At 39.7% G+C, this 16,781-nt stretch overlaps 1 protein-coding gene across 1 annotated transcript; it reads left to right on the top strand.

The window, feature by feature from the left end:
- LOC105497909 (cornifin-like) lies at positions 1-269 on the top strand. The gene has a single exon (XM_071071334.1). The coding sequence runs from the start codon at positions 13-15 to the stop codon at positions 259-261; it is 249 nt and encodes an 82-aa protein (XP_070927435.1). The 5' UTR covers positions 1-12; the 3' UTR covers positions 262-269.
- Positions 270-16,781: the final 16,512 nt, after the last annotated feature.

Genomic DNA, 16,781 nt, shown 5'->3' with positions numbered 1-16,781 from the left:
CACATTTGAAGCATGAATTCCCAGCAACAGAAGCAGCCCTGCACCCTACCCCCTCAGCCTCAGCAGCAGCAGCAGGTGAAACAGCCTTGCCAGCCTCCACCCCAGGAACCATGCATCCCCAAAACCAAGGAGCCCTGCCTCCCCAAGGTGCCTGAGCCCTGCCACCCCAAGGTGCCTGAGCCCTGCCACCCCAAGGTGCCTGAGCCCTGCCCTTCAACGGTCACACCAGCACCAGCCCAGCAGAAGACCAAGCAGAAGTAATGTGGTCCACAGCCATGCCCTTGAGGAGCCAGCCACTGGATACTGAACACCTTACCCCATTCTGCTTATGAATACCATTTGCCTATTGACCCTGCGGTTAGCATGCTGTCACCCTGAATCATAATCCCTCCTTTGCACCTCTAAAAAGATATTCCTTTCCCTCACTCTGGAGGGCTCCTGTGCCTCTGAGTAAGGCTGAAAGTCTCACTGACTGAACTAGTCTTCTTGTTGCTCAGGGTGCATCTGAGGAGGGATTTGGGGAGGGATCAAGTGAACCATCCCTGGTCTTCCCTCAATAAATAACTTTTAACTCCACATCTGGCTGTGTGTGTGTCACTGGCTGATTAAATCTCTGTTGCCTTCTCAGCGTGAAGCAGGAACTAACACTATGAGGGCTGGTCGTGAGGTCTGTAGTCAGAAGGTGCCCGATCCTGACACAGAATGTATGTGAATGTGTATGGCTGCTGTACACACAGGACACTGCTGGGCTGGCAATGGTAGTGTGCTCAGGGCCACCCACCCAACCTGTTACTTTGGGTAGGCACAGCTAGAATAAGGCTTTTTCCTTTCACCTTAATGTTTATATCTTAATGACTTGCAGTGAGTCGCACGTGAGTGTAGATGGTGCCTGCTTCAAGCCATCATCATCTGTGTTTAGTTGATTCCTTTTTAAAATTTTTTCCAAAGAAATAGTGCTTGTGCATAGTCTAGCCTAATGATCTGTTCTGCACTCATCTTCCTTTTCTGATGCCCCCAACACCTGGAGCCAAGCACTTGAACACTCACACCACTCCCACAAACACATATCCAGCCCCACACTCTCACACAAGGATATACTCCCATACACAGACATTCAAACACACAGAGACACACACACACAGATCTCCAAAATCCCGACACTCACACACACACACACCCCTTCACACACTTGGATCTCCCAAACCACCCAACACTGACATACACACACACACACACACTTCTCTTTGCCTCTCTCTCCCCGTCTGTCTCTAACTTAATCACCTTAGTCCTATTTTTTTTTTTTTGAGTGCCTACTGTGAAGATATCTGATGCTGCAGCAGGAAGAAGGAGATTCGAATCCACACCACCTGCCCTAGCAGAACCCTAAGAGAGGTGATCTTCAGCCCCCTTCCCATACAAACATAAGCTGACACACATGCTCCTCTCTCCACACACACATGCATGAGCATGCACACACCGTACTTCTGTAAGTAAAACGTAAAAGTTGAATATTTTATCCAACAACTGCAGAATATACACATTTGTCTCATCAGCACATAAAATATTACAGACCACATGTTAGACCACAAATCTCAACAAATTTTAAAAATCAAAACCATATCAAGTATATTTTCTTATAACAATAAAATAAAACTAGAAATCAATAAATAATAAGAAAAACTTTAGAATCTGTGCAAACATATGGAAATTAAACAATATGCTCCTGAATGATCAATGGGTCAATGAAGAAATTAAAAAAATTAAAATTAAAAAAATTAAAATGTTTTGAAACAAATAGAAATACAAGATACCAAAAGCTATAGAACATAGCAAAATCAATACTAAGAGGAAAGGTTTTTTTAGTAATAAATGCTTACATCAAAAAAAGAAAAAAAACACTTTAAATGAAGAACTTAATATGTATCCCAAAGAACTAGCAAAGCAAGAACAAACCAAAGCCCCCAAAAATAATAAAGATAGCACAGAAACAAATAAAATAAAAACCAAAAAGCTTTACAAAAGATTAATGAAACAAAAAGTGGATTTTTTGAGAGAAGATTCAAATAAATAAAATCAAAATGGATAAAAGAGACATTACAACTGGTATCATAAACAACAATAAACAAACAAATGAAAAACCTAGAGGAAATGAATAAATTCCTGGACACATACAACATACCAAGATTGAACCAAGATCAAACAGAAACCCTGAATAGACCAATCGCAAGTAATGAGATTGAAGCAGTTTTAAAAAGTTTCCCAACAAAGAAAAGCCCAGTGCTAGATGGAAGTACTGATTAATTCTACCAAATACTTAAAGAAGAACTAATACTAATTTTTCTCAAACTATTTCAGAAAATTGAAGAGAGAATTATTTCAAAATCACTCCATAAGGCTAGCATTATACTAATATGAAAACAAGACTAGAACATGAATAAAAGAGAAAACTACAGGCCAAAATCCCTAATGAACATAGGTGCAAAAGTCCTTAAAAATGCTAGCAAACCAAATTCAACAGCACACTAAAAAGATCATCTACTACGATCAAGTGAGATTCATTCCAGGGATGCAAGGATAGTTCAACATATGCAAAGCAATAAATATAATACATCACATTAACAGAAAGAAAGACAAAAAACTTATGATCATTTCAATAGACACAGAAAAAAAATTTCACAAAATCCAGCATACTTTAATAGTGAAAATTCTCAACAAATTAGGTATAGAAGGTACATACCTCAATGCAATAAAGGCCATAAGTGACAAACCCATAGCTAACATCATACAGAATGGGGAAAAGCTGAAAGCTTTTTCTCTAAGATCTGGAACAAGACAAGGATACCCACCCTCACCACTTCTATTCAACGTAATACTGGAAGTCCTAGATAGAGCACTGAGGTAAGAGAAAGAAATAAAAGCCATCCAAAATGGAAAGAAGGAAGTCAGATTATCCTTGTTTGAAGATGACATGATCATATATAGTGAAAAACCTAAAGGTTCCACCAAAACACTCTATGAACTAATAAATGAACAAGTAAAGTCACAGGATACAAAATAAACATGCAAAAATCAGTAGCATTTCTATATATCAATACTGAGCTACATGGAAAAGAAATCAAGAAAACAATCCCATTTAAAATAGACACAAAAAATTCCTAGGAATAAATTTAACAACGGAAGTGAAAGGTCTAGAAAATGAAAATTGTATTACTCTGATGAAAAAACTGAGAGAGGATACAGAAAAATGGAAAGATATCTTATGTTCATGGACTGGAAGAATTAATACTGTTAAAATGACCCTACCACCCAGAGCAATCGATAGATTCAATGCAATCCTTCTCAAAAGTCCATGACATTTTCAAAGAAATAGAAAAAACAATCATTAAATTCACATGGAATCACAAAAGACCCAGAATTGTCAAAGCAATATTGAACAAAAAGAACAAACCTGGAAGCATCACACTACCTTACTTCAAAATATGCTACAAAGCTATAATAACAAAAAAAGCATGGTATTGGCAGAAAAAAAAAAAAACCCACAAAAACCAATGTAACAGATAAAGCCCTCATAAATAAATCCGAATAGTCACATCCAACTGGCTTTCAAAAATGGCCCCAAGAACATAAACTGGGGAAAAGACAACCTCTTCAATAAATAGTTCTGGGAAAATGGACGTCCATATGCAGAGGGATGAAAATAGATTCCTGTCTTTCATCATATACAAAAACCAACTCAAGATGGATTAAAAATTTAAATAGAATCTCTGAAACTATGAAACTACAAGAAGAAAACATTGGGGAAATGCTACAAGACATTGGTGTGGACAAAGATTTTTGGAGAAGAACTCAAAAGCATAGGCAACAAAAGCAAAAATAGGCAAATGGAATTACATCAAGCTAAAAGGCTTTTGCACAGCAAAGAAAGCAATTAACAAAATGAATAGTCAACCTACAGAATGGGAGAAAATATTTGCACACTATCCACCCAACAAGAGATTAATAACCAGAATACTATTTGTTAGCAAAAAAAATTGATTTGGGCAAAAGACATGAGCAGACATTTCATAAAGGAAGACATACAAATGGTCCAAAAGGTATATTTAAAAATGCTCAGTATCACTAATCATCAGGGAAATGCAAATCAAAACCACAATGAGATATTATTTCAGCCCAGTTAGAATGGCTATTATCAAAAAGACAAAAAAAAATGCTTCTGATGATGAACATAAAGAGGAGCACTTGTACACTGTTGGTGGAATGTAAATTTGAATAGCCACTACGGAAAACAATATGGCAGGTCCTCAAAACACTAAAAATACAACTACCATACCCACTTGTGGGTATACATCCAAAAGAAAGGAAATCAGCATATTGAAGAGGTCTCTGCACTCCCTTGTTTATAGCAACACTACCCACAATAGCAAAGATATGGAATCAACCTAAGTGTCCATCAACAGATGAATGTATAAATAAAATGCTGCATGTATACACAACGGAACATTATTCAACCACAAAAAATATACTTAAATCCTGTCATTTGAAACAAAATGGTTGAGCCTGGAGGACATTACCTTTACTGAATAAGCCAGGCACAGAAAGATATATACCACATGTTCTCACTCATAGGTGGAAGCTAAATAAGTTTATCTCAGAAGTAGAGACTAGAATAGTGGTAACTAGAGGCTTGGAAGGGTGGGGGAGAGGGAGGATAGGGGGATGTTGGCTAATAGATTCAAAAATATAGCTAAATTGAAGGATAAGTTTGATTGTCCTGTAGCACTGTAGGGCAACTATAGTTGACAATTGTTTATTCTATATTTTCAAATAGCTAGAAGAGAGGATTTTGAATGTTCTCCACACAAAGAAATGATGTTTGAGGTGATGCAGATGCTAATTATTCAGATTTTATCATTATATATTGCATACATGTATCACAATACCACACTGTATCTAATAAATATGTACAGTTATATCAATTAAAAATAAAAATTTTTTAAAAGGCAAACTATCTCTACCCCTATCTCCAACGCAACATGCCATCGTGAAACAGGGCTGAAAAGCTTCAATCAAAACTTCCATGTGAAAGATGAAGAATGGGAATCATGATCTGCAGTGAATCTGAAATCCTACCTAACATGGATGTCAAGCCTCTCCACCCCTTGAGTCTGCTGTCTGGAAGGCACTCCCTGGTCTATTGTTCTCTGTGCTATATGTCTACAGCATCTTCTGTGCTCATTAACAACCATGGCCATGCTTGTAAATGCTTATATATCTTAAGATAATCCTTGGACAGAATTTACTTTACAGAATTTACAAAAATTTGAAAGTTTTTACTGAGTTTTTCCTGACTTTCTCTACTCTCGCATGTTGGGTAGGGGCTGTGGGTGAAGATAGTGGGTCTTTTAATATCATAGTTTTCTGGAACAGGAAGAGTTACATAAGAACCTGATTGAGAAGATTGTATATCTTGAACAGGTGAAAATGAAGCTCTTTTGTGGGTGCTATAAAGCATATTAGCAGAGTACTGTTTCCCAAACTTTAGCATCTGTATTTGTGCATTGTCCCAATGCACATATACCTCATAATTAGTTTGTATTTTGCTTTATCAAAACTGGTAAGAACTGATGAAAAAATTAGACTGGCCTTACGTTAAAAATTACTATGAAATAATAGCATCAATATGCAAGTTATAAGTTATTTTAATATAGATTGATTAAAATATGTATTATAACAGCAATTAAACATGTTATTATTTATCAACTAAGAATGGTCTTAGTTATTTATAGCAGCACTACCCACAATAGCCAAGATATGGAATCAAATAAAGACTCAGACTATTCTTAGTTGACAAATAATAACATGTTTAATTGCTATCATCTACATAAGAACTGATGTCTGCTAAGGGAAAATATTCTGGATAAATACTTTTCCTATTCTCAAAAGACATTTACACATGACTTTAATCAACCCTTATGTGGTAACTCTTCCTCTGTAGGGCAGAGCTCTCAAAAATAGAAATATCTGAAGATTGTAGGAACATTTGAGCACTGAAGAGATATTCTTTAGTGTACTTTAATTGCTTCTGCAGACTAGGCAGCTCAAAGTAGAGTCCATAGGAGAGATATCATTGAATATTCCCTGTGCCAGGCAGATACCGCAGAACCCTCAGCCTCCAGAGTAAACCCCCAGAATTCTTCCCAGCCGTTTCACTCCTTCACTCATTCCTGTCTCTCCACTCTGACCTCCATACACACTGGGCATGCTTCTGTCTTCAGGTGGTGGTGGTGTTGGTGGTGGTGGTGGTGGTGGTGGTGGTTGTTTGAGACGGAGTCTCGCTCTGTCGCCCAGGCTGGAGCGCAGTGGCGCGATCTCGGCTCACTGCAAGCTCCGCCTCCAGGGTTCATACCATTCTCCTGCCTCAGCCTCCCCAGTAGCTGGGACTACAGGCGCCAGCCACCACGCCAGGCTAATTTTTTGTATTTTTAGTGGAGACAGGGTTTCACTGTGTTAGCCAGGATGGTCTCAATCTCCTGACCTCGTGATCCACCCCCCTAGGCCTCCCAAAGTGCTGGGATTACAGGTGTGAACCACCGCGCCCGGCTGTCTTCAGGTTGTTTTATTAGAAATTCTCTTTGCCTAACTATTTATTTTTCCAGACATCCATATGTCTCAACTCCCTCACCTCCTTTCTCTGCCAAAATGTCAGCTTCTCAATGAGGACTAAGTTGGCAGTACATTCAAGTCATAACAACCCAGTCCACCCATTCTCATTCTTGCAGTTACTCACACTGCTTTACTTTCCTTAGCAGTAATACATATTTTTTGCTTTATAATTCTATGTATTATTTATTGCTGTTCAACCTCCAATCATTACCACTAGCATGTAAGCTCCAGGAGGAAAAGGAATGTCATTTTTCTTCACTCATGTGTTCCGATTAGTGGGACACTGTGGGTGTGCAGAAAATTTTATGAATGAACACATAAAAGAGTGAGCTTCACTGACCTAAAATTAAAGAATTCTCTAATTGTCCAGTTGCTACAGTCATTCAAACTGCCAGGTGAAGCGGGACCTCCAATCTTAAGCCTTTGCCCCAGTGTAGCAACACAACTGCCTGATCCGTTTAGGAATTCCAGAGGGTTTTTGTGTTAGGTGGGAAATCACAGCCCAGCCTAGTATAGGCTATTCCACTTCTTTATGACTTGGGCTGCCTGACCGTATAACTGGATATTCTTCATAGCTACCACTCTTAAAATTAGATTCTAGGTCCGTATTAGAGAAGCCAAGTAAGTCAGAACTTGGTATTCATGTCTTTTTTTAATTTTTTGTTTGTTTGTTTGTTTGTTTGCTTTTTGAGACCAAGTTTTACTCTGTCACTCAGACTGCAGTGCAGTGGCATGATCTCCGCTCACTGCAACCTCCACCTCCAGGGCTCCCACCTCAGCCTCCCAAGTAGGCTGAGATTACAAGCATGTGCCACCACACCCAACTAATTTTTGTATTTTTAGTAAAGATGCAGTTCCACCATGTTGCCCAGGCTGGTCTCAAGCTCCTGGCCTCAAGTGATCCACTTGCCTTGGCCAAAGTGCTGGGATTACAGGTGTGAGCCACCACACCCAGCCCATGTCTTTCTTTTTTTTCAAGAAAACATACAAAAAATGTCAGAATATGAGATATGAAAGTTCTTCTGTGGCAGCATCTGGATCATTTCCTAGAGCACTTTAGTTTCATGGTATGTAATGATGATAATTATTCTGAACACAATTCAGAGTTTGAACCAACATTTGTTGTTTCAAGGAAGCAGAATTTCCTTTGAATGATGGATAAGAATGGTGAAAAAAATGAAAATGGTGAAAAAAAGGGAAAAAATGCCAAATAAGAAGTCAGAAGCCATTTATTATCATAATTATAGATTTAGATGATTAGAGACTATCTTCTCAGATTAGAGAATTTCCCAGTGTTACATAAGCGTTGATTTATCTTACCTCTACTAACGCCTTTACCTATTTCCTTTAGACTCACCTGAGTTCCAGTAAAAGCAAGGGCAGCGCAGTCTTTTCTACTGCCACCTGTAATTCTACCTACATGGTCCCCTCCAATGCGTAGAGACGTGGACCCAAAGTGCCCAGTACCTTACACACCTCCACTGAGCTCACCTCGCCACTGTCAGGACTTGTTCATTCAGCGTCCACCTATGGAGTGCCCGACTCTGAAGAGCCCACCTCCCCACTGTCCGCCGCACAGTGTTCACCCAGCAGTACCCACCGCCACAGCACCAGCCAGTGGGAAGGCACCTCCGTCTGCCTAGCCGTCCTCCAAAAAGCGAGAAAAGCCTCAAAAGCTTGCAGGACTAAAACACAACACACAGAAATGGTGCTTTCCTTTGGGGGAGTTCCAAATGAACACATTTTCTTCAAAGCCTGTTATGACTTGAGGTGGCATCATCCTTAGGTTACAATAGTTGGATTTTTATATTTTCTTCTGCATCCAATCTGTTGTATTATGTTATTTTGGCTGAAGTATACAAAGACAATCTGGTCTCATAAAAATGTAGTTTGAAAAATGGATTAATAACTTTTTACATAATTATGGATATTCTTTGACACTCTGCCAAATTCAGCAAGTAGTACATACTTTCTTAAAGATTAGTTGCAACATGGAATCTCAAACCACATTAACTAATAGTTCATAGTTTGTTACATTAAAATCCATTTGTCAGAAAATAAAAAACAAAATAATCTCTACAGAAAATGCGATTTGCTATATAGCCAATGCCAAGAGATTTTCTAACTTCTTAGAACTAAAAAGTGAGTTCAGCATGTCACAGGTTACAAGATTAACACAAAAAATCAATTGCATTTCTACATGCATATGATAAAGAACTAAAAACTGAAAAAAATGCTTATTTAAAATTTCTCTATAGAAAGTTAAACACTATACATTTTTAAATATGTACAAGAGTTATATGGTGAATATAAACTAAATGGGTAAAAGAACGTGAAGAACACCTAATTGTAAGGACACACGGTGCTTATCTGTTCGATGACTCCACGTGGTAAAGATGTCAAATACTTTTAAAATTGATCTATAGCTTTAGTACAATTCTTATGAAAAATTAAAATGTCCTAGAATAGCCAAAAAATTAAAAGCAAGAATAGAATAGATTCATTCTTTCCAATATTAAGGACTACTGTATACCTCCATTAATCAAGGTGGCACAGCACTAGGGAAAGGACAGACACACAGATCAATGAAGCAGAATATGCACTCTGAAATCCACACAAATATTCCAATTTTTTTTTAATACAAGGTTAAAGCTATACAATGAAGGACAGGCCACTTTTTCAATAAATAAATGGTGTTAGAACAATTGGACTGCCATAGGTAAAATATTTAACTTCAATCTAAACATTACTCCTTACACAAAAATTAACAACTCAAAATGGACAATGGGCTTAATTAAAAACATAAAACTATATTTTTTACAAACAGGAAAAATCTTTGAGACTTAGGACTAAGTAAAGAGGTTTTAGACTTGGCACCAAAAGCATAATTCCAAAAAGAAAAAAAAAATGATGAGTTGGAATCTACCAAAATTAAATAACTTTTGCTTTGTAAAAGACCCTGTTAAGACAATAGAAAGACAAATTATAGACAGGTAGAAAATATTTCCAGATTACATATTCAACAAAGGACTTATATATAGAATACATAAAATGTTCTCAAAACTTAACACTAAAAAATCCCATTAGAAAATGTCATGAGCAGACATTTCATGAAAGACATACAGATAGCATATAAACACACAGAAAGACGTTCAACATCCTCAGCCATTAAAAATCATACGTTACAACCACAACGATGCATCATTATGGTGAGGACATGAAAAACTGAATCTTTCAGACATTGCTTGTGGGATGTAAAATAGTACAACCTCTCTGGAAAATAATGTTGTAGTTTCTTTTAAAATTATGGTGGATTTAGTATAGGACCCATTAATTACACTCTTGGGCATATATCTCAAAGAAATAAAATTTTTTTGTTACCAGATACAAGATTGTACATGAATGTCCAAAGCAGTTTTATTAGAAATAACCCAAAACCAGGCCAGGCATAATGGTTCATGCCTATAAACCCAGCACTTTAGGAGGCCTAGGTGGGAGGATCATTTGAGCCCAGGAGTTTGAGACCAGCCTGAGCAACGTAATGAGACCTTATTTCTATAAAACAAAAAAATTAGCCAGGTGTAGTGGTACATATATGTGGTCCCAGCTACTCGGGAGTCTGTGACAAGAAGCTCATTTGAGTCCAGAAGGTCTGCAGTAAGCTATGATCATACCATGGCACCTCCAGCCCGGGTAACAGAGTGAGACCCTGTCCAAAAGAAAAGAAAAAGAAAGAAATAATTGGCTACTGCCAAATGTTCTTCAAAGGAGAAATGGTTAAACATACTGTGGTACATCTATACCACGGAATACTATTTAACAACAAAAAAGAGCAAACTATTGATAGAACTGATTGCCTGAATAAACGTTCAGAAAATTATGCTGAGTGGAGAAAAATACCAATTTCAAAAAGATACAAACTGCAAGATTCCATGTATATAATATTCATAAAATAACATAAGTATAGAAATGACAAACAGATTGTTAGTTACTAGTGGTTTGAGATACCCGGGGAGAAGGGAGAGTTTGGTTGTGAAAGGGTAAATGAGGGAGTCTAGAGGTGATGATAAAGTCTTGTCTCTTGATGAAGGTGGTGGTTACACAAAGCTACATATGTGACAAAATTTAACAGAGCCATACACACACACACAAATGAGTGCATATATAACTGGTAAAATCTGAGTTAGCTCAACGGATTGTACCAATGTTAATTTTCTGGGTTTGATGTTGTTCTACACTTATGCAAGATGTTAACATTGGAGTAGGCTGGGTGAAGGTGTACGTCTCTTGTATGTTCTTGTGAATCTACAATTACTTCAAAATTAAAAGTAAATACTTTTAGCAACAGATTGAATGCAGAAACTGACATGAGAATCTAGCAAAATATTGATAAGATCTGCAGAAATGGAAAACAATTGAATAAATTGATTACAAAGTATTAGAGAAAGTATTACATGTGGAAATGATATGAAACTTCAAAATAAAATTTTTGCAGTTTTTTTTAAATTAATTGCTCATATTGCATTCTTACCTATCATCTGCACCTGATTTGGTAGCTTCACAAATTGGTCATTTTGAAAATATTGGTTCACTGAATTATACAGATCTTACAAATATTGACACATTTCTTTATACAACAGAAAAAGATTGCATTCATTAACCCACCACCAATCTCATGAGAAAATTAATTCCGTATTGGGAAGCTGTGAAACTGGTAATGAACTAATTGAGACATTGCAATGAACTAATCGAGTCTTTCAATATTATAACTTTTGTTTAAAAGTGCACATTTTCTCACTGGCAATAAATACTGTACCAGTTTTCTATTATTGTATAATGAATTACCACAAATTTAGCATCTTAAAACAACACATATTATTTCATAGTTTCCATGGTCAAGGGCTCAGTTTTCAGAACAAGGCTGCAATAAAGGTGTCAGCCTGGCTGCATTCTCATCTGGAGCCTTCACTAGGGAAGAATCCACTTCCAAGCTAATTCAAGCTGTTGGCCGAATTCATTCCCTTGCAGCTCCATGACCAAGGGCTCCAACTTTTTGCAGGCTTCCCACTGAAGTCCTCCCTCTAGTTTCAGAATGCACCTGTGGTGCCTACAGGCAGCCCACAATTCTTGTGAAGCAAACATCCCCTCTATGGGCTCTTATATCATCAAGCCTGCAAGTCCCTTCCTCCAGCCTGCCTGCTGTCAGTCTTGCCTAGGTCACATAATCATGGAATGATATCCTGTCACGTTTGTTACAGCCTATTGATTAGAAGGAGGCCAATCTCAGTGGCTCATGCCTGGAATCCTAGTGCTTTGGGAGCCTGAGGCTAGAGGGCAACCTGAGCCCAGAAGTTTGAGGCTGCATTGAGCTGTGGTTGTGCCACGGCATGCCAGCCTGGGTAACAAAGCAAGATCCTGTCTGAAAAAAAAAAAATTCTGTGTCACACACAGAATTATATAAAGGCATAAATGCCAGGAAGGAGGCCACTGGGGTTCCCTTAAGGTCTTACTGCCACAAATACTGTTCATTGTTTTCCTCGAAGCGAAAGGCTCATTCAGTTCGTTTTCAAGCCAATGTCTGTCAAATACCCAAGTCTGAGTAAACAGTTTGCCCGGCAGTTGTTCTTTCAAGTAAAAATTTTGTTTTATAAAAAACAGCTAGTTCAGATCAAAATTCAGTCTCACAAATGTTTTTTCTAGAGACAGCTATTGTACTTTGAAATGCAGCAAAATAACTTTACGTGTATTTCCCATTTGATAACAAATCATTTCTAAAGGGTGAAGATTTTTTTTAATGACTTTTATTCAAACAGGAAGATTGAACAGGGCAAGTGATCTGCATAGTGAGGGTCTCTATGGTTCTCAGATTCAATACTTTTTTGAGGCTGCTGTGCCTATTTGAGGATATGAGCTTTTTTGTAAATATCCGATTTCTGCATTCCAAAATGACAAATAACCAATTCTTAATATCTGTGAGGACAGGGCATGCAAGTGGATAATAAGATGAGCTTTTTTCTATTTGTAATTTGGTCTTATTTCTCAAATCCTCAGTAGTCATTTTAGTCCTCCTTCCAACTAATCCTTCTCTAGAGTAATACACCTGGCAGGATACTTTATTGAGACTGTAACTGTATAGTTTCTAGGTGTTCCCCATCTCAAGATTTTGTATGTTACCTTGCCTCAGGGTCTAGTGTGGCTGGGCCAATAATGGGAATTGCCTTCATTCTACAGATCTAGGCACCTTGATACTGTTATTCTAGATCAGTGTTTCTCAAAGTGTGGTCTGCAGGCTTTCAGGAATCCTTGAGATCCTATCAGGGAGGCTGTGATGTCAAGACTGATACCAGGATAACAATAAGACAATCTGTCTTTTTACTTCACTCGTTTAGCACAGATGGCTCCATAAAAATGGGAGAAAGGAGTCAAATATCTGGCACTTTAGCAAGAACCAAGGCAGTAACACGAAACTGTACTAGTAAACAATGCAGGGCGTTATTTTATCTACATCTGATTTACAAGTCCTAAGGAGTAAGCAGTGCAGGAAGCATTCAAGTTATTGGTACAGGCAGGGCGCAGCGGCTCACACCTATAATCCCAGCAGTTTGGGAGCCTGAGGCTGGTGGATCAGTTAAGGTCAGGAGTTCTAGACCAGCCTGGCAAACATGGCAAAACCCCATCTCTACTAAAAATACAAAAATTAGCTGGGCATGGTGGCAGATGCATGTAATCCCAGCTATTCGAGAGGCTGAGACATAAGAATCACTTGAACCCAGAAGGCAGAGGCTGCAGTGAGCCGAGATCATGCCACTGTACTCCAGTGAGACTCTGCCTCAAAAAAAAAAAAAAAAAAAAAGACTTTCTGTTCAGTTTCCACTGACTTCTGAAACATGGGATCCTAGTGGACATATCACCTTATGACGGTTGTGCATCTATCATTGCTGGGCAGCCACGCACTGATGATCGGAATCCTGCTGGGTGGTGGGAGCCGTTTTCACTAAGAACAGTAGCAAGATTCTGATGGTAACAGAGATAGTGATACTAGATCACAGAGTGCATGCTTCGGAGACAGAGAACCAAGTCCTAGCTCCCTGAGCCAGCCTCATGCCTGGGGCATCTGCACATAACCCAGACCTAAAGTTGCCAGTGCACTTATCTCCTTTAAATCATGATGTTAACTTGCACTACTTTTACCAGGTCAGCTCCAGGGTTTTGAACTCCACAAAAACAAATCAAGATCAGAAAATCCTGTTTAGAGGAATATACATAAATATCTGATAACAGGATCTACACCAGAGTTCCAATTGCTCAGCGTGGCCACACTGTTCTTCCACAATCCAGATCCCAAATATCTATTAATACATTTACACTTAAATATTTACATATGACTAGTGCCTACTTTATTGGACAGCTCAGTTCCACAGTCTCCAAACACAGGCCTTACATCAGTTCCAAATTTCTTACATTTCCCCGCCAGATGATTCCTCTGACCTTGGCCTAAGCACTGATTTCCATCACTGGGCAATGTGTTTCTTGTTCTGTATTTTAAATGGGGCATGCATTTCATTATATACCCTAGCCTGGGTTCCCCCAAAACTGAGCCTAAGACGATATCTTATGTGGAGCTAGTTTCTTTCAGAATGTAATCATAGAAAAGGGGAATATGAAATAAACAGGGTGAGGCTAGGCAAAAGGAAAAATCAATATATTACAAAGTGTATGTTACTAAGCAGGCAACCAGTAAGGGTAACTGAAACTTGATCCCCAGGATCTGAGCTGACAGAGAATTATGTCACAGAAGGGTTTCCCCTAGAAATGAAAGAGGAAAGCATTATCTACCAGCTCGTGTCCTCCACTGGTGAAGTGTGGCCGCCAGACGCTAACAGTGAACTTCAAGCTTGCATATCCACAAGTGCATTACAGATTCCTACAGACAGCTCCTGCTGGGTCATCAGAGGCCCTCAGATCAGGAGAGGAGAGGCAGAACTCTAGGCAATGTGTGTGAGTGGTCCACATAGCCAAGGTAGAAAACAAGAGCAAGGTCCGGCAGATTTGGAGAGTACCGAAGAGGCACCCAGTACCATCCACACACAAGTCCCAAGAAAGTCCCAGAACAGTGCAGTTGGATGACTTACAGTCTTCTGCCACCAGAGAAGGGAGCCAGTGGGAAAGACTAAGGTACCTGGGGAGGTGGGACTCGCCTTCAGAAGCCACTCAATGTACCTTCTCTAAAACCAAGGCCAGACTTATCAGCACACCCAACACTGCTCATGAAAAGACAAAGCTTCTCTGAAAGGCAGAAAGAGGCTTAACTTTCAGGTGCTGAGTGTGTTTGACTAAACAGGAATAACAGGGTTGGGGTAAAACGAGAACTTCAATAAGCTGATGGCAGAGAGGCTTTTGTTAGGGTGAATAAGGTATGAGTTAGAGAAGGGCAGGAGAGAGCCCGCCCAGGGAAGGGACACAGGAAATCAGAAAGGAATTTCCTCTAGAACCAAGGTGCAGAATCGAGGAGGAAAATGAGGGAGACTGGGATTCATGGAGGAGCAGCAGGCAGCTCCCTCTGGGGAGGAAAATTCCAGATGGAGCAGCAGGGTCTGGCCGAAGCCCCCTGGGTCTGTGGCTCCTGAGAGGTGGATTTGCTGAGGAGAGAAACTTGGACCCAACCGTGAAAAAGAGCTAATGTGATGCCAGAGCCCAGAGTTTAGGCATGGCAGTGGCCCTGGCCCCATCCCAGAGGGAGGTGGCTGGTCAAACAAATGCTAACAGAGAGGGAAGGAGATGGGTGTGGAAGGGAGGGGAAGCCTCTTCTCCTTCATGAATTCTCAGCTCACACCAGGAGGCCTGGCACAGGACAGTGAATTATGCCCAAGAAGCTGCCTTGTGGCTTCCTGCCTTTCTCCCTCCCTCCCTGTCTTTCCTCTTTTCTTTTCTTCTCTTTCTCTTCCTCCCTCCCTCCCTCTCTCCCTCTCTCCCTCTCTCTCTCTTTCTTTCTTTCTTTCTTTCTTTCTTTCTTTCTTTCTTTCTTTCTTTCTTTCTTTCTTCCTTCCTTCCTTCCTTCTTTCCTTCCTTCCTTCCTTCCTTTCCTTTCTTCTTTATCTATCTCTGTTTCTTTCTCACTTCCTTTCTCCCTTCCATGAACCTACAGCTCTATTCAGGAGAACAATGACTGTCCATTGACTTAACACCCACGATAACCAGTCACTGTGTGAAGCTGAAGTAGAACAAGGGGCTTTGGGAACCTGGTAGAAGGAGCTGATGGTGGAGGCACTGTCTGGGCATCAGGTTCAGGGGAGTAACACAGTGGTGGAGCACTGGAAAAGAAGGAGCTATTCACATGTCTGAGATGTAAGGATGTCTAGATTTCCCAAGGGCCGCACCTAGTAAGAGAGTGTGTATTGAGGGTAACTCTGAGTTAGTTCATCCTGTAGTGATCAGAGGAAATGGCTGGTGTATGAACCCAGGGAATTAGCACTCTCCTGTTCCTATGTCACCCCTGGAGAAGAAAGATACCACTGGAGGCAGGGTCTTCAGGGCTGAGCCACAATGTCACACAGATCCAGTCAATCCTGCCTGTTCATCTCAATGACATCTGCTATTCCTGATCAACATGGCACCTTCACAGTGAAACCAACTTATTTCCAGGGCAGGCATTTTGTCTTCCATTGCCCCTCCCAGGTACGAATCCACTAAGAGATTGAAAATCAGATGATTCACTTGTTCTGCACCATCCCCACGGCCTCCCAGAAAAACCAGAAATGCCTATCGTTATTTCCGTGTCCATTTCAACCATGAAGAAGTCCAATAGGACTAATCTGGCTAAAGATTAGGCCCCAGGCCAAGAGGCATGGCTGTTTCTGGTCCTAGCAGTATGGAACTTCCTCCTAATTTAATACATTGCCATTCAAGAAGCCCACTGCCCACAGCAACCACACCACAAAGGGTGGACAGTGAGTCAGGCCCAGGTGACATCACTGTCAGAGCTTAAGTGACAAAAATGTTAAGCCAGAGATATTTATCACAAAAGTTGGAATGAAGGTAGAGCAGTCTTTTAAAAAAATCCAATTATCTTAAGGCAGGGCTCATTTTCTATATAAATATCAGCTAACAAGAGACTCTTC

This window comes from Macaca nemestrina, chromosome 1, assembly GCF_043159975.1.
Source record: "Macaca nemestrina isolate mMacNem1 chromosome 1, mMacNem.hap1, whole genome shotgun sequence".
Lineage (NCBI taxonomy): Eukaryota > Metazoa > Chordata > Mammalia > Primates > Cercopithecidae > Macaca > Macaca nemestrina.
This window is presented reverse-complemented; position numbering and strand designations above follow the sequence as displayed.

Excerpts from the sequence above, each read along its gene's own strand:
- LOC105497909 (XM_071071334.1), top strand. The coding sequence starts at position 13 with ATGAATTCCCAGCAACAGAAGCAGCCCTGCACCCTACCCCCTCAGCCT.